Raw genomic sequence first — 19,187 nt, 5'->3', positions numbered from 1 at the left:
AGTCCGGAGTCGCCTTCCAGAGGGAAGTGATTCAAAGAGTTTGTGGCCGGGGTGAGAGGGGTCAGAGATGATATTACCCGCTCGCTTCCTGGCCCTTGCAGTGTACAGTTCGTCGATGGGGGGAAGGTTGCAGCCAACAACCTTCTCGGCTGATCGGACAATTTGCTGCAGCCTCCGGATGTCGTGCTTGGTGGCTGAGCCAAACCAGACCATGATGGAGAAGGTGAGGACAGACTCTGTGATAAACTGGACCATCATTGTCTGTAGCAGATTGTGTTTTCTCAGCTGCCGCAGGAAGTACATCCTCTGTTGGGCCTTTTTGACTGTGGAGTCGATGGTGGCCTCCCTTTTAAGGTCCCTGGAGATGATGGTTCCAAGGAACTTAAATGACTCCACAGATGTGACTGTGGTGTTGTTGATAGTGAGGAGGGGGAGCTCTCCTAAAGTCTACAATCAATTCCACTTTCTTTAGAGCATTGAGCACCAGCTGGTTGCGATGGTGCCAGGACGCCAACTGTGTCACTTCCTGTCTGTAAGCAGATTCCTCCCCATCCTGGGTCAGTCCAATCAGGGTTGTTTCGTCCGCTTGACAGAGGAGTCTGTGGAGGTGCAGTCGTTGGTGTAGAGTAAAGGAGAGGGGAGAGTACGCAGCCTTGCGGTGCTGCTATGCTGAGGGTCAGCGGGTCGAAGGTGTGCTTTCCCAGCCTCACCCTCACATGCTGCTTCCTGTCTGTCAGGAAGTTGGTGATCCACTGACAGAGGGGTTCAGGCACAGTCAACTGGGAGAGTGTAGGCACAATGGTGTTGAATGCAGAGCTAAAATCCACAAACAACATCCTTGCATACTGTAGGACCCCTGGCAGTCTTAAGTGCTGGCCCAGATTGACTGATATTTTGGCCCAGTATGCAAACTGCAGGGGGTCCAGCAGAGGGGTTGTGATATTTTTCAGGTAGGTCAGCACAAGTCTTTCAAACAGTCTTCATGATTACAGAGGTCAGTGCGTACGTGAGGCCTGAACGACCCGGGGGCTCGGGAGACTGCGGAGCCGCGGACTCACCATCGTGGGGCTGGCCGGCCTTGGAGCGTGGGGAGCGGTGGTGACTCGCTGCTGCGACTCGACTCCTGGGGTTCGGAGGCTCCAGCAATGCAGCCGCAGGTCCGGTGGACTGGGACATCGGGAGCTCGCGGGTCCCGGTGGAGAGACCGCTTCCCAGAGCTCCCGCAACGCGACTTCTCCAGCCCGTGTCGCGGGGTTGGAACGACCCGGAGCGGGGACGTACATCGCCCGGCACGGCTTCATGGCCGTGGGACATTACAGCGCCCGCCGGGGGCTCCAACATTGTGACTTTTAGACCGGGAGCGGGGCCGTAAATCGCCCGGCACGGCCTAAAATGGCCGTGGGACTTATCATCGCCCGCCTGGGGCTTGGACATCGGGAGAGACATGGAGAACAGGGGAGAGAAAATACTTTGCCTTCCATCACAGTGGGTTCACTGTGATGGATGCTTGTGTGAATTAAATTGTGTGTATGTCTGTAGGAAATTGTCTTTGTATGGCTGTGGAAACAGCCTCAAATGACAATAAATATTGTATTGTATTGTATTGAATATCTGCTGTTAATGAGTACCTCTCTCATGAAAGTGATCTTTGTGGGATTTTACACAGATCACACAAATGAACAAACACAGACAAAACAGCAAGGAGCAGTACAGCGTGGCAGCCATCGTCAGCGCCGGTCTTGAGTAGACCAAGGATAAGGACCCATAGGCAGGATTGAACCCGGGTCTCTGGCGCTGTACCACAATAAGCAGTTTTTTAGATGACCTGGGTTATGTGGGCATTTTTGAAATATAATTTTCTTTGTTAGAGCTGCTCGGTTATTGATTATGTCCAATTATTGCCAATGGTTATGGGGATCAATTTAACTTGCGCCTGCACCACACACAAACTACCCCCTTGTTAAAGGGTCTGTGTCGGCCGGGTTTCACTTTGCAGTTTCTAAAGCAAGAAAGTGTTTTCTGTTCCAGATTTCCGTTGAAGAATCGACGAACAGCTTAATTGTGAAAGTTGCTCGAGAGGCAGTGATGAATATTAACATCCCCCAGGGCCTGTTCATGAAGATCTTCGGATTGTTTCAGATCGACGTCACTGTCGGAGGCCTCTTTCAAGAAGGTCCTGCCATGCTACAGGTGGCTTACTTTGCGTGGTATATTTCCTAATGATTAAGCTATGGTTTGTTTCATTTCCAGACTGTGTGCCAGTCACATTATCTATGTGGGGTGGGAGATTGCATCCTTCACTTGGTCCGCCCTGTTTCGACCAATGCAATCAACCCGGCGTGCACAATCAAATAAGATCAAATTGAACAAATTGTCCTACAACTTTAGGCTGTGCACGCCATAGGCAAGAAGAAGACGTTATCTACGTGACCAATGCCACCCCTAGGGCAGGTGGCATGTGTTGGGCTGGGGGGGGGGGGGGGGGGGGGGGGGGGGGGGGGGAGGTGGGGGTGGAGGCGAATACACGCTAGAATTTTGAAGATTGAGGGGGGATCTTGTAGAAGCTTCCAAAAGTCTTAAGGGGTTGGACAGGCTAGATGCAGGAAGATTTTTCCCGATGTTGGGGAAGTCCAGAACTAGGGGTCACAGTTTAAGGATAAGGGGGAAATCTTTTAGGACCGAGATGAGAAAACCATTTTTTACACAGAGAGTGGTGAATCTGTGGAATTCTCTGCCACAGGTAGTTGAGGCCCGTTCATTGGCTATATTTAAGAGGGAGTTAGATGTGGTCCTTGTGGCTAAGGGGATCAGGGGGTATGGAGAGAAGGCAGGTACGGGATACTGAGTTGGATGATCCGCCATGATCATATTGAATGGCGGTGCAGGCTCGAAGGGCCGAATGGCCTACTCCTGCAGCTGTTTTCTATGTTTCTATGAGCCGGGGTCACGTGTGCTTTGCGGGATGCAGTCGCGTGATGTTCAGGAGGGTCACGTGTGCTGTGTGGGGTTGGTCACTTTGTGCTGTGTGGGGTTGGTCACGGATGCAGTCACGTGTGATGTTCAGGAGGGTCACGTGTGCTGTGTGGGGTTGGTCACGTGTGCTGTGAGAGGGGGGTGGGTCGCGTGTACTGTCCAAGGTGGGGAATCACGTGTGCCGTGCTTTGTGGGGAGGGGTTGTGTGTGCAGCCCAGGGGAAATCAAACATGCTATGGTGGTGTTGGTCGAGCCCCATATCATTACGCTGGCTGAGTGTTTTACCTCTCCCCGTGCCATGGTGGGAGGGTGTTTTAGACAGGTTTGAAGTCGGTAAGAGTGGCTCACCTTTGATCATTGACTGGCTTGGATTGGTCCTGCTCCAGATTAACCCCAGACTGGACGCCTGCCTTCGAGGGTGGAATTGGATGAACAGCGAGGACACGATAAGAGAGACCATCGAACATGAGGAAAGAATGCAGTGTTTCTCTGAGCTAGAGGAGGGCTCCTACTACCCTGGACACGGCTCAGCTTCATTTCTCCTGAATTACGGTAGGCACACTCACCTTCTCTGGAGTTGAATCAGGATCTCAATATCACACATATCCATATGGATTAGGAGCAGGAATAGAGCACTCAGCCCTCGTACCTTCTGCCATTCAGGGAGGTAATATGTAATCTGACTGCAACTCAACATAGCCATCCTGTCTATCCACTGTAACCTTGCAACCCTGACCCTGGTGATATAGGTGATTAGCTAATATCTTTAATTTTACTTTGGAGTCACGTGAGTGATTCCGTGAAGAGCCCGCTCAGCACGCATGCGCGGCCATTAACGCCAGCAGTGCAACAGCAGCGCATCGGGAGTCAGGCGCTCCCGCTACAAGCCTGAAGGAAAGGAACGTTAGGTAAGTACTTACCTTCAGTTTAAAGTCGGTCTTTGCGTTTGTTTTTGCTCCAGGGGGAGCAAAGCAGCAGAGGGAAGCGGCCCCCGTTCGACTCCAGTGGAGGGGGGAGAGGCGGCAACGGGACCGCACACGCTGCGGTCCACAGACACGGGTGCTGCGCTGATGCCCAGTCCGCTAAAACAGCTGTCTGACCAACAGCAGCGGACTGGAGGGAAATTTAAAACCGGCCGGCACCCCTGCAGACTCCCGACAAGGAGACTCGCCGCCCTAGAACCGCTGAAATGCCGCCCGAAAACGGCAGACAGCCTCTAACAGCAAGGTCAGGACCAACCTCAGGCTGGAGACAGACACGGAAGATGGGATCAGCACTTCAAACAAGAAACAAGAGTGTCTGTTTCTCCAAGCCAGAGGAAGGTCATGGAGCTAAAAACTCCAGCGAGACTGCCTCAGGAGCAGGGGCAAGTCCGCCAAGGGAGCTAACACTCCCACTCCAGTGCCTAACAGCACTGGCCATCTCCCTTGTCGAGGGATTGATGGGAACCAGAGTTGGGCTGGTCAAAAAGAGGGGTCACTGGCTGAACAACATCGGGAGTATGCTTGAGGTACAGGATCAGGAAGAGCTGCTGGGTGTGGCCGCTATGTGGCTCCACCACTAGCGAGATGGCTTTTCAGTCTCAACTGGCGGCCAGTTTACTACCTGTTCTTTTCAAAAAACCTCTCCAAGACAGGTAGTCATGAGGTGTTGGATTTCATCACGCCTCCCCTAAATTGCATTTACTCAAAGTGCCCACCGTTATTGGGGGGTACATTGAGCATAGCTTTTAAAAACCCAAATATCTTAAAATGAATTTGATATCCCTGACGTCGGTTATCATTTTCGCATGCTCTTTCCAGAGGGTCAGGGTAGTGTGGCAAAACACCTGACCCTACTGTTCGCAGTGCTCCGCAACTTTTCAGGAAGTTATAAAACCTGCCCTCAACTCAAAAAATTTTACAGGACTGTGAGAACGCCGACCTCACAACCACAGATCCTGCTGTCTGGCTAAGTTACCAAACCAAGCCTAAAAAACTGGACGAAGTGTCCAAAATATTCGGCGCAAGAGGGCAGGGTCTGGAATGAGCACCACACGTAAACCAGTCAGCAGTACCTCTAACGTGTCCACCAGGAGGGTCTACCTCATGGTACTGGTGAAAGCTCGGGGCCTGCATGCCAATCCCGTAAGCCTTTCAGGCCAGGGCCCAGTGCAGGCCCCATGGAAAATGCGCCACCCCCCCCAACATCACTGCCACGTCAGACAACGTGCAAGACTCGTTGGACCGGCAGGAAACAGAAGAATACCCATAACCATGGAGGTAGGTGGGTCTGGTTCCTACCAACGTATAGAAAATAGGGGCTTTATACTAACAGGGGGGAGATTACACCTGTTTTAAGAAGCACGGGAGTCTATCACGAGTGATCAGTATATACTCAATGGCTTTAGTGGATACAAAATACAATTCATACTAGAAAAATTGCCACCAGTTCAACATTTACCCCAGAGGGTATTTTCCCTCTCCGTTAAAGAAACGAGAGGGACAAGCCGAACTGGTGAGACTAATTACAAAGGGTATCATGGGAAACATGAACCCTTGGAATTCATATCAAATATTCGTCACTAAGCCCAAAAAGATGGTGGATGTCGCATCATCATTGACTTAACTTCACTAAAAATGTTTGTTAAGTATATACATTTCAAAATGGAAATGGTTGTTACTGCCAAACAACTAATTTCCAAAGGATACTTTATGGGAAGCATTAATCTTAAAGATGGTTACTATTTAGTACCATTCACAAGGGCCATCGCAGATACCTGAAATTTACCTGGATGGGGCAGCTATGGCAATTTAAAGCGTTACCCAATGGGTTCACATCAGCCGAAGATTTTTCACCAAGATACTAAAACCAGCTCTGGCAATATTCACAAGACAAAAACATATTGTCATGGCATATCTTGATGATATCTTAAAAAAATAGGCAAGACCATGGAATTGACTATGTTAGCTGTATCAGCTACCAAACAGTTATTCGAAACCCTGGGATTGTCTTACATCCAGATAAATCTAAGTTGAAGCCATCCACAATCATGTACTACTTGGGCTTCACAATTAATTCAGTCTACGTGACTGTAACATTGCCAAGAGACAAAACAGTTGAATTGGCACAATCATGCAACAATTAATGGTCCACGTACTCCCAACTATTCGACAAGTAACAGTAATTGGGAAAATGGTAGCAGCATTCGGACCTTTGCACTGTCAAAACTTACAAAGAGCAAAGGTACAGGCACCAAAACGACATACAGGTCATTATGATCGTGTCATGAAGTTACCCACTGAAGCAATATCATAACGACAGTGGTGGGCAAAAAACATTTGGCATAATTTCAACCTATTATCATCACTAACAAGTAGTAGATGGACTAACCCAGAGTCATCGTTACCACTTACACTGGGCATTAATTATCTACAGATGTTGGGTGACTTTTATGGTTTAAAAGCATATGCACAAATATGCATCACTTGCATGTACGGTTACAAATAGATAATACTACGGTGGTGACCTACATTAACCATTTGGGCGGCATAAAATCGATATCATGCGACAAGTTGGTCAACACAATTTGGCAATGGTGTGTCGAAAGACATATTTGGCTATCAGTAACTTACCTGCCAGGTAAGCTAAATACAGTGGCAGACACCAGGTCACGTAAATTTAATGACAACATCGAATGGATGTTAAACCCCCAAAAATTTGCAAAAGTTATCAAGCAATATGGCACGCCAGATATCGATTTATTTGCATCAAGGCTAAATCACCAGGTACCTATGTATGTCGCTTGGGAACCAGACCCTGAGGCAGCAGCGGTAGATGCGTTTGCGCTGGATTGGGGACATTCTTCTTCTTTGCATTTCCTCCCTTCTGCCTCATCAGTTGGGGACTACGCACAATACAAATGGACTCTGCTTCAGGTATTTTGATAGTACCCGACTGGCCTACGCAGCCATGGTTCCCAATACTCCATGACATGGTTGTTGAAACTCCGATGGTATTCCCCAGTGACCCAGAGTTATTAACACCCAGTGTCGAGCACAAGCCACCCGTGCCATGAAAAAATCAAACTCCTGGGTTGCAGATGCTGCACAAGCCACTTCTGGGACTGGGATTATCATAACAAACCGTCGACACCATGTCAGCATCCCTCTGAACATCCACTAAAAAACAACACTTGTCCAGCATCAAAAAATGGGAGAAGTACTGCTTGGATACATGGACCACCTACTCAACCGCTACAGTTACCAATGTACTGGAATTCCTGGCGAACCTTCACCACGATGAAGGACTCAACTACAGAGCCATCAACACAGCTAGAAGTGCCCTGCCTGTATATTTAAAACCAGCTCCAGGACAACAGGCCATGGGGTCCCACCCGCTGGTGGTCAAACTAATGAAGGGTATTTACAACTCTAACCCCCTAGACCAAGGTACACCCATATATGGGATGGCAGTGTGGTCCTGACATACCTCAGGGGATGGCCACCAGCCAGATCCCCCAACCTGGAACAATCTATGCTCAAAACACTCATGTTGATGGCACTTGTATCTGCACAGAGGGTTCAGTCACTACACCTATTGCGACTGGCCACCATGCTCACAGCTCCAGACCAGATCTCTGTCGTTATCCAGGGAATGATCAAACAGAGCAGACCAGGAACACCTAATCCAGTCGTGGAATTCTGGGCTTACCCGCCAGAACCACGGTTATGTGCCATGACCCACCTACTATCCTACATAGACACAACCAAAATATTCAAGGAAGATGAAAAGCCTTGTGGGTCGGTCATAAAAAACCTTATGGTCGGTTGACGAGCCAAACCATTTCTAGATGGCTCAAGCAGGTGCTAAAAACTGCTGGGATAAACACTAACATGTACACATTTTATTCCACCAGGGCAGCATCCACGTCGACGGCTAAAAGAATGGACGTGCCTATAGACCACATCCTGGCTACAGCAGGATGGTGGGGGGGAAAGACCGTTCAGAAATTTTATAATAAGCCGTTGGCAAAACCTGTTTTATTTGCAGGAAAGATTTTACAGACTGCAAATATTTAATTTAAGCCCAGGAGAACAATTTAATTTCTTTGTTGTTATTGTTAAAAAATACCATTGTGTTTTTCTACAAACAGATTCTTTGGTTGATTACGATAACACACTTCCTCCCTCAAAGACTTCGGCAGTGCGTGAAGTAATAACTTACACGGTTTGAAATCACAGAGCTTTGAAGTCTTCACGGAATCACTCACGTGACTCCGAAGTAAAATAGTAAGATTAAACGAGAACTTACCAGTTTGAAGTTTGATCTGTATTTTATGAGGAGTTACGATGAGGGATTACGTGCCCTCCGTTCCCACCCTCAATAATATGGGTCAAACTGATAAACTAATATCTCCTTGTCTTTACTATGTTTACTTCAATAACTGTCTATCTGTGATTCCACACCACTGCTTTGAAGTATGCCGCACATGCGTGCTGAGCGGGCTCTTCACGTAATCCCTCATCGTAACTCCTCATAAAATACAGATCAAACTTCAAACTGGTAAGTTCTTGTTTAATCTTACTATTTTAATGCAATAAAACCAGTTTTCTCCCTTTTGATTCTCGGTCCTAATCTGTACTCTTTTTGTGACACCCTTGGATCTCGATTTTTAGTCAATTCAATTCCAGTTTTAGTCCAAATGAGTAGGAAGGAACTGCAGATGCTGGTTTACACCGAAGATAGACACAAATCGCCGGAGTAACTCAGCGGGGCAGACGGCAGGGTACACAAAATTGCTGGAGAAACTCAGCGGGTGCAGCAGCATCTATGGAGCGAAGAAAATAGGCGACGTTTCGGGCCGAAACCCTTCTTCACACTGATGGGGGGTGGAAGGGGAGAAGGAAGGAAAAAGGGGAGGAGGAGGAGCCCGAGGGCGGGGGGATAGGAGGAGACAGCTCGAGGGTTAAGGAAGGGGAGGAGACAGCAAGGGCTAGTAAAATTGGGAGAATTCAACATTCATGCCATCAAGATGCAAGCTGCCCAGGCGGAATATGAGGTGCTGTTCCTCCAATTTCCGGTGTTGCTCACTCTGACAATGGAGGAGACCCAGGACAGAGAGGTCGGACTGGGAATGGGAGGGGGAGTTGAAGTGCTGAGCCACCGGGAGTTCAGGTACGTTATTGCGGACTGAGCGGAGGAGTTCGGCGAAACGATCGCCCAACCTACGCTTAGTCTCCCCGATATAAATCAGCTGACATCTAGCGCAGCGGATGCAGTAGATGAGGTTGGAGGAGATACAGGTGAACCTTTGTCTCACCTGGAACGACTGCTTGGGACCTTGAATGGAGTCGAGGGGGGAGGTGAAGGGACAGGTGTTGCATTTCTTGCGGTTGCAACGGAAAGTGCCCGGGGAGGGGGTGGTACGGGAGGGAAGGGAGGAATTGACAAGGGAGTTGCGGAGGGAGCGTTCTTTGCAGAAGGCAGACATGGGGGGAGATGGGAAGATGCGGCGAGTGATGATAGGGTCATGTTGGAGGTGGCGGAAATGACGGAGGATTATGTGTTGTATTTGCCGGCTGGTGGGGTGAAAGGTGAGGACCAGGGAGACTCTGCCCTTGTTGCGAGTGCGGGGATGGGGAGAGAGAGCAGTGTTGCGGGGTATGGATGAGACCCTGGTGCGAGCCTCGTCTATGGTGGCGGAGGGGAATCCCCGTTTTCTGAAGGACATTTCCGATGCCCTGGTATGGAATGTCTCATCCTGGGAACAGATGCGGCGTAGGCGGAGGAATTGGGAGTAGGGGAAGGAGTCTTTACAGGGGGCAGGGTGGTAAGACGTGTAATCCAGATGACAGCATCTCTGGACAGAAGGAATGGGCGATGTTTCGGGTCGGGTCAAGTATGAAGAATGGTCTTGACTCTAAATGCCACCCATTCCTTCTCTGCAGAGATGCTGCCTGTATCGCTGAGTTACTCCAGCATTTTGTATCTATCTCCAGTTTTGGTCCACCCTTCCAAAAGTTACACTTTGCTGCCCACTTTCTAAACCCTTGCTGTCTACGAGCTTTGGACCGGAGCTATTCCGCTAAACATTCCACTGAAAGGCTGCTTCCACTGGTGGGAGAGTCTGGGACTAGTCATCATATCATAGCCTCAGAATTAAAGGATATTCATTTAGGAAGTTGATGAGAATTTTTTTAGTCGGGATGGTGAACCTGTGGAATCAATGGATATTTTTTAAAGCAGAGATAGATAGTCTAGATTAGTACGGGTGTCAGGGGTTATGGGGAGAAGGCAGGAGAATGGGTTTAGGAGGGAGAGACACATCAACCATAATTGAATGGCAGAGTAGACTTGGCCTAATTCTGCTCCTATTACTTACTTATGACTTTGCTACATACTTTATTAACTCTTGCTTTCTACGAAGTTTGAGCCAGAGGTATTCCGCTAAAAATGACTGACCGCTCTCTTTAAACTGCAGATCGCCCACGGGGCAAGGACGATGGAGGCTGGGCGGTGAACATTGAACTCTCCATCCGCCCGTCTCAAGACACAGGGGTGTTAGTTGCCTTGGTAAACGGAAGCAGTGTCCCACTGTCCCTGGCCATCATGGATGTGAGCCCCACCATACAGGTAAACACGGCCAATTGGGGTTGGAAGGTCACGGGGTGGAGGCCACTTTTAAAATTCTGCTCCACAAGACACTCGTGAATGAATCTCTTCATAGATACATAGAAAATAGGTGCAGGAGTAGGCCATTCGGCCCTTCGAGCCTGCACCGTCATTTGATATGATCATGGCTGATCATCCAACTCTGTATCCTGTACCTGCCTTCTCTCCATACCTCCTGATCCCTTTAGCCACAAGGGCCACATCTAACTCCCTCTTAAATATAGCCAATGAACTGGCCTCAACTACCCTCTGTGGCAGAGAATTCCACCGATTCACCACTCTCTGTGTGAAAAATGTTTTTCTCATCTCGGTCTTAAAGGATTACCCCCTTATCCTTAAGCTGTGACCCCTTGTCCTGGACTTCCCCAACATCGGGAACAATCTTCCTGCATCTAGCCTGTCCAACCCCTTAAGAATTTTGTACGTTTCTATAAGATCCCCTCCCAATCTCCTAAATTCTAGCGAGTATAAGCCGAGTCTATCCAGTCTTTCTTCATATGAAAGTCCTGACATCCCAGGAATCAGTCTGGTGAACCTTCTCTGTACTCCCTCTATGGGAAGAATGTCCTTCCTCAGATTTGGAGACCAAAACGGTACGCAATACTCCAGGTGTGGTCTCACCAAGACCCTGTACAACTGCAGTAGAACCTCCCTGCTCCTATACTCAAATCCTTTTTTGCAAATGGTTTATTGTCTACTCAGGGTATTGTGTTAGCTATCGAGAACGAGGTGGTTTACAGACTAGACCAGTTGCCAGTGTGCGCTGGTGACAAGCTGCCGATTCAGCTCATTGCCACAGAAGATCGGATCGTCTTGGAGTCTTCAGGGGAGATCGGGTACAGCCCTTTGGCAATGCCGCAACTAGCTGAGCGTCTTGCCACCCTCGACCTGTACATGCGCCAGTCGGTGCTGACCTACCTGGGTGGAGTACCAGGTAAGACATTTGCACACCTTTTAACCCATTCAAAGCCCAGTGCATCTCTCCAGCCTCCATCTCTCAAAGCCCAGTGTAACTCCAGCGCCTAATGTTTCAACACCACGGTGTTGCCTTTGATAAAAGGGAATATCCAACGTCAATGTTGTGACCTGTCGCCCTGTAGTTCCAGACCTTCTACCATTCTACAATGCTATTGTACTTCAATTGGAAACAGCTGATTACCCTCCAGGACATCCTGCCAGGCCACCTTATATTTCATTGATAAAGCACGTATCGCAGACAGCATCTGGCATGAGATGCAAAAGGACACAAAGAGCTGGAGTAAATTAGAAAGTCTGACAGCGGTCTCTGGGGAACATGGATTAGTGATGTTTCGGGTCGAGACCCTTCTCCAGACTCTTTATGTAACTATTCGTTTCTTCAGCACTTTCTGTCCTTTTGTGTATTAACCAGCAGCTGCAGTTCTTTGTTTCAACATCTGGCATAAGATGACTATTCCAAGACCCTCTTGTTATCACACCTTCCCCTGCCAATAAGGTCTTCCTGAGGTCTTCTGTTGCAGGCCCTGATTTCTTCTGACCTTTTCTCTCCTCCAGTTTATTTCTCCCCCACCCCCAGCTCTATTTTCAGTCAGAAGGAGGGTTCTGACCCAAAACGTCACATATGCTTTATCTCCAGAGAAGCTGCCAGACCTGCTAAGTTACTCCAGCATTTTGTGTCTATTCCCAGTCCACAGCAGTTCTTGCCTTGCACATCCATAATCTGCCTCCAAACAGGTGGTCTGATGTTCAAAATGACACCAAGTGTTGGAAGAACTCAGCAGGTCCGGCAGCATCTCTGGAGAACTTGGATAGGCGATGTTTTATGTTGAGACCCTTCCTCAGACTTGATGTTCATTGTCTTATGATTCTTATGGCTGGGGAAGTTTCTGGGGTTTCTGATGGGGACTTGATGAGCAAATGGATTTCTCCCACAGCTATTAGTTCTGTGCCAGAGCAAGTGATGCAGAGGTAGGGGAAGGAGAGACACCAGGGCATCTCCAGAGGCAGTAGGCCAGGCTCCCAAAGGTTAATAACTCGGGTTGCAGTGGGAGTGTTAGCAGTGTACAGAGATTAAGGTCCATATAATAATGTCCATATAAAATATGTTTCATATAATATATAATATATATGATATGTTTATATGTATACAATATATAATATGTCTATATAATAGGGTATAAGGCCTATTTGGCCAAGTTTGAATATTTCATCTCTTGCTGTTGTCTGATCCTGACCTAGTGGCCATTATCCCACAATATAGGGGGCGGCATGGTGGCACAGCAGTAGAGTTGCTGCCTGATGCCCCTGTCCCACTTAGGAAGCCTGAACGGAAACCTCTGGAGACTTTGCGCCCCACCCAAGGTTTCCGTGCGGTTCCCGGAGGTTTTTGTCGGTCTCCCTACCTGCTTCCACTACCTGCAACCTCCGGCAACCACCTGCAACCTCCGGGAACCGCACGGAAACCTTGGGCGGGGCGCAAAGTCTCCAGAGGTTTCCGTTCAGGTTTCCTAAGTGGGACGGGGGCACTACAGCGCCAGAGCACTGGCTTTGATCCGGACTACAGGTGCTGTCTGTACAGAGTTTTTACGTTCTCCCCATGACCGCATCGGTTTCCTCCCAACACACTCAACAACTTACAGGTTTGTAGGTCAAATGGCTTCGGTAAAGATTGTAAATTGTCCCCAGTGTGTAGGATAGTGCCAGTACATGGGGATCGTTGGTCGGCGTGGACTCGGTGAGCTGAACGGCCCGTTTCTGAACCATATAACGAAACTAAACTAAGATAAAATATAATAAAATAATATAAAATCTTGGCCGTAGGTAAACCCATAATGTTGCATTGTCGCATTAAACTGTCAGTAGTACCCAAGGTCTCTTTGTTTTATTGCCAGATGTTCCAATGACGGCTGCACCGGTTACTGCCTTCTACCAAGGCTGCATGGACGTCCGCATCAACAACCAAGTCCTGGACCTGGATGAGGCTCAATACAAACACAATGATATCAGCTCACACTCCTGCCCTCTGCCGAAATAGCCAACGGCAATGCCTTCTTCATCCTGAGCATCTGCTGAATCAATAATACGTCTTGGATGTCCCTGTGCTCCATTGACTGGGCCCTCTCCTTGTATGCCTGGGATGTGGGAGAGGAGAAGCAGTACAAAGCAGTAAAGATGTTGAAATGCCAAAGTGTGTGACCATGCTCGCGTCTCTGCAGGTTACACGTGTTTAATTGCAAGCGATTTTTAACCATGGAAAGCATATTCCATTAACTGGGAAGCTGAGTTGGGAGGGGTGGATCGATGCTGGATAGCCCATTACAATATTGGCACATTGATCATGGAGATTTGCTCAGCCTAGTGCCTTTATATACAATACTGTGCTATATCCTCTGTAAACACCTGTAAACATTGTATGATATTTCAATGCATCCGAAAGATGCTTCACATAATGAAAGAATACTTGCCTAAAATGTGCTCAGGTCATTGGTTATCTGCTTCACGTGTGAATTTGTTAGTTTTAGGAGTGAAATCCATCCTGTTAATAGGAGTGGCATTAGATAAACTGGGATTGTTTTCTTTGGTGTGTAGTAGGCAAAGGGGTGGCCTTATTGAATTGTACAAGATCATGCGGGGCGTGAATAATATGAATGCTCACACGTGTATGTCACCTAAAATGACACAATTCCACGTTTGCATCCTGGTGGCATGAACATTGAATTCTCACAATTCTGTTAGCCCTTGCTGTCTCCTCCCCTTCCCAGCTCTCCCTCAGCCCTTGGGCTCCTCCTCCTTTTTCCTTTCTTCTCCCTGCCCCCCCCACCCCCTATCAGTCTGAAGAAGGGTTTCGGCCCGAAACGTTGCCTATTTCCTTCGCTCCTTAGATGATGCTGCACCCGCTGAGTTTCTCCAGCATTTTTGTGTACCTTCCACGTTTATACCGTTGGGTTATAAGCTACCCAGATGAAATATGAGGTGGTGCTCTTCCAATTTTGGTGAGGACTCACTCTGGCACTAGAGGAGGCCTGGGAACAGAAAGGTCAGTATGGAAATGGGAAGGGGAGTTAAATTAGTTAGCAGCTAGGAGATTCAGCATGCCTTGGCAGACCGAGCGTAAATATTTAACAAAACAGCAGCCAAGCTATACTTGGTCTTGTCCTGTGATCTGCAGTTCCTTGTATCTCTTGTCTGAAAGGCCAGTGGAAATGGCATGTATGTATGAATGATACTTTATTGTCATATATGACAGGTCACAGTGATATTCTTTGTTTTGCACACCCAAGGTATGCAAAGAGACGACACATAAAGGGCACTGACATACAAGAATTAACAAGAATTTGAGCAACAACGGGAGAAATGAAAGGTAGAAGGAGAGAGCGGGGGGAGTGAGACTCTTCAAAGAGCCGGCATGGGTGGAATGGCGTGCAACGCCTCAGTGTAAGGAGCAGTGTGTAGCAGCCTCCGGGCAGCAGGTGGCAGTGCGAGCCCCGGGTTGCTGCAGGGCTAAAACTTCACAATACTGCCTGTCGGCCGCAGAAACCAGGGGTCAGATTAAACAATAATCCATTTTAAAATCCCACTTTTGAAATAACAATCTTGTTTTAAGGATTGTATGATTTAAGGAGAATATTTACCCCAGCACGGAGTCGCGCAGCAATCAGCTGGGCTCCAGGTTAGATTATTAGTGGAAACAGCACCATCAAGCGTTGAATTTGCCAGAGGGGAGAGGTGGCTAATCAGTAGAGAACCCGAACAAATAAGAGAGTTCGGTATTTCAACTGCTCATGCCCAGGTCAAAGGTCACTTGGGAAAAACATTCTCACCAGTTGAGCTGCTGCGTGTGTACGGACCTGCGTATTAATTTCAATTAATTAGGCTTGTATTCACTGGAGTTTAGAAGGATGAGGGGGATCTTATAAAAACATATAAAATTATAAAAGGACTGGACAAGCTAGATGCAGGAAAAATGTTCCCAATGTTGGGCGAGTCCACAGGCTTAGAATAAAGGGGAGGTCATTTAAGACTGAGGTGAGAAAAAACGTTTTCACCCAGAGAGTTGTGAATCTATGGAATTCCCTGCCACAGAGGGCAGTGGAGGCCAAATCACTGGATGGATTTAAGAGAGTTAGATAGAGCTCTAGGAGCTAGTGGAGTCGAGGGATATGGGGAGAAGGCAGGCACGGGTTATTGATAGGGGACGATCAGCCATGATCACAAAACCCCCATCATCACCAAGTGCTTCGAGAGGCTGGTCCTGGCACACCTCAAAAGCTGCCTACCCCCCACACTGGATCCCTATCAGTTTGCCTACCGCAAGAACAGGAGTACGGAGGATGCCATCTCAACGGCACTTCACTCCGCCCTCTCCCACCTTGACAACAGAGACACTTATGTAAGAATGCTGTTCATCGATTACAGCTCAGCATTCAATACCATTATTCCATCAAAACTGATCACCAAACTCGGTAACCTGGGCATCGACCCCTCCCTCTGCAACTGGATACTGGACTTTCTAACCAACAGACCCCAGTCTGTGAGGTTAGACAAGCACACCTCTTCAACCCTCACCCTGAACACCGGCGTTCCTCAGGGCTGTGTGCTGAGCCCCCTCCTCTACTCCCTCTTCACCTATGACTGCACACCTGTACATGGTACTAACACCATCATCAAGTATGCAGATGATACAACGGTGATTGGCCTCATCAGCAACAACGATGAGCTGGCCTACAGGGAGGAGGTCCAGCACTTAGCAGCATGGTGCGCTGACAACAACCTGGCCCTTAACTCCAAGAAGACCAAGGAGCTCATTGTAGACTTCAGGAAGTCCAGAGGCGGCACGCACACACCCCCATCCACATTAACGGGACGGAGGTGGAACGTGTTTCTAGCTTCAGGTTCCTGGGAGTCAACATCTCCGATGACCTCTCTTGGACCCACAATACCTCTACTCTGATCAAGAAGGCTCATCAGCGTCTTTTCTTCCTGAGGAGACTGAAGAAAGGTCCATCTGTCTCCTCAGATCCTGGTGAACTTCTACCACTGCACCATCGAGAGCATCCTTACCAACTGCATCACAGTATGGTATGGCAACTGCTCTGTTTCCGACCGGAAGGCATTGCAGAGAGTGGTGAAAATTGCCCAACGCATCACCGGTTCCACGCTCCCCTCCATTGAGTCTGTCCAAAGCAAGCGCTGTCTGCGGAGGGCGCTCAGCATCGCCAAGGACTGCTCTCACCCCAACCATGGACTGTTTACCCTCCTACCATCCGGGAGGCGCTACAGGTCTCTCCGTTGCCGAACGAGCAGGTCGAGGAACAGCTTATTTACTGTGGCTGTCACTCTACTAAACAACGTACCTCGGTGACTGCCAATCACACTTATTTTTTTTTTTTTATTCAAATCGTTTGCTATGTCGCTCTTCAAAGGAGATGCTAAATGCATTTTGTTGTCTCTGTACTGTACACTGACAATGACAATTAAAATTGAATCTGAATCTGAATGGCGGTGCAGGCTCGAAGGGCCGAATGGCCTCCTCCTGCACCTATTTTCTATGTTTCTATGTCTAATGGGATTTTTAATAAATGTATGTCAAATATGTCAGCAGTGGGTCACAGCGTACTACAGGCTGCACAAATCCACAATTATATCTATTTAAATTATTGACTCAATGCAGCACCAGCCTTGAAAACACAAGAATGTCTGGAATCAACCTGTTAATTATCAAATCCCTGGCATTAGCCTCACAGCCATCAACATTTGATATCGATTGATTTACACGAATTACAAGTTGTGTGGTCTACCAATTATGAGAATTTGCAGCCATTTAAACCAAAGATTATAGTTCCGTCACGTACTACACGCCAGTCCATTGGATTTCGGAGGAGTGGTCTATCTTGCTCCTCTAGGATCTTTGATTTAAACCACAGCCAAACTAGAGGCTTCACTCAGGAGTGGGTCGCAGCTCCCCAGCTGACGGGACCTGTTCACGATCTCTTTGAAGGAGGCGCTGCCCGCCTCATCGAATGGGAAAACGCGGAGCCAGCCCGTAATATGAGTGGGAGCATTTTCTCAGTCAGAATTTGTCGACAGTTGGGGTGGGGGATCTGGGAGAGAGAGAGCTGGCGATGCCGCACAGATGGAACAGTTTAATAACGACCCATTAAAATCCGCCCTTCGGCGACTCGCCAATCTGGGCTGATCTGATCCGACAGCCCCTCTCGCTTGCTCGCTGCGTGCCCGATCCGAATGCAGAACATTTGGGCTTCGGGTAACAACTGCGCAAAGAGCCTCAGCTAACAAGGGCTGGCGAACTACCACCGCACACTTGGAACAGCACAGACCCTACACTCAATCTATCCAATAGTAAAGGGCAGGCATTTCGCAGTTAAATTTCTTATATCGGATTGGCAGCTCCTTCACGGCCAACCCTGTACTCAGTTTTCCCCGGAGATGAACCTTTGCCTTCACACCGCCTGTAGGTAAAGCATCAGCCCACATCACACTGATACAGTCGCTGCCTGCCTCAGATTAAATATAATTTTACACATAAATTATGAATAAAGATAAGAAAATGTTTCAAACACTAGTAATATTTTCTTGTTCCAGTTGCAAACACATTAGGATTAAATGAAAAAAAATCATATGGTCAAAGTGCACATTGTCAGATTTTAATAGAGGTCATTTTAATACATTTTGGTTTCACCATCTAGAGATTACAGCAGTATTTATACATAGTCCCCCAATTTCAGGGCACCATAATGTTTGGGACACAGCAATGTCATGTAAATGAAGGTAGTCATGTTTAGTATTTTGTTGCAAATCTCATTAGGTCTTCTTTGACTTTCATTGTCACAACTTTGGTCCTCATGTTGATAAACAGCAATTAAAGTTTCCAAGGGTGATGGAAAGACTGGCGCTGCGACCTCTCTTATACCTGCATTAAGGATACATTTAAACACACCTGAGCTATTACAAACACCTGTGAAGCCAGCTGTAATTTCTACATGGTGTAACCAAAATGTATAAAAATACTCTTTAATAAAATCTGACAATGTGCACTTTAACCATATGTGGTTTTTTCTATTACAAATCTCAAATTGAAGAGTACAGAGGCAAATAAATAAATAATGGTCTTTGTCCCAAACATTATGGAGGGAACAGTATATCTCGCTTACATCTGAAATTTTTGGGTACTATCGTAATTTTAAGAGACATTTGAACAGGCACGTGTATGGAAGATGTTTAGAGGGAAGATCAGGTAGCATCCATTGAGAAAAGGAATGGGAGAGGGAAACTAGAGGTATGAAAGGTATATTTGCTTTGAACCTTTTCATGCCTCTCGTTCCTCTCTCCCCCCCCCCCCCCCCCCCCCCCCCCCCCCCCCCCCCCCCCCCCCCCCCCCCCCCCCCCCCCACCCGACTCTCAGTCTGAAGAAGGGTCTCCACCCGAAACGTCACCTATTCCTTCTCTCCAGAGATGGTGCCCGACCAGCTGAGTTACTCCAGCATTTTGTGTCTCTCTTCGATGTAAACCAGCATCTGCAATTCCTTCCTGCACAGTAGTGAGATACGGGCCAAGCGCGGGCA

The 19,187-nt window shown here is 47.9% G+C and overlaps 1 protein-coding gene across 1 annotated transcript in view; it reads left to right on the top strand.

Annotated features, from left to right (window-relative positions):
- gas6 (growth arrest-specific 6) overlaps positions 1 to 14,075 on the top strand; it is a 36,786-nt gene extending 22,711 nt beyond the window's left edge. Inside the window, exons 11-15 of the mRNA XM_055636627.1 lie at positions 2,029 to 2,190; positions 3,360 to 3,525; positions 10,436 to 10,587; positions 11,329 to 11,560; positions 13,497 to 14,075. Coding sequence (XP_055492602.1) covers positions 2,029 to 2,190; positions 3,360 to 3,525; positions 10,436 to 10,587; positions 11,329 to 11,560; positions 13,497 to 13,639 — 855 coding nt within the window. The 3' untranslated portion in view covers positions 13,640 to 14,075. The remainder of the gene's footprint in view (positions 1 to 2,028; positions 2,191 to 3,359; positions 3,526 to 10,435; positions 10,588 to 11,328; positions 11,561 to 13,496) is intronic.
- Positions 14,076 to 19,187: the final 5,112 nt, after the last annotated feature.

This window comes from Leucoraja erinacea, chromosome 6 (genome assembly GCF_028641065.1).
Source record: "Leucoraja erinacea ecotype New England chromosome 6, Leri_hhj_1, whole genome shotgun sequence".
In the NCBI taxonomy this organism is placed as follows: domain Eukaryota; kingdom Metazoa; phylum Chordata; class Chondrichthyes; order Rajiformes; family Rajidae; genus Leucoraja; species Leucoraja erinaceus.
Note: the sequence above shows the minus strand (reverse complement) of the source record. Positions and strands in the feature narration are given on the sequence as shown.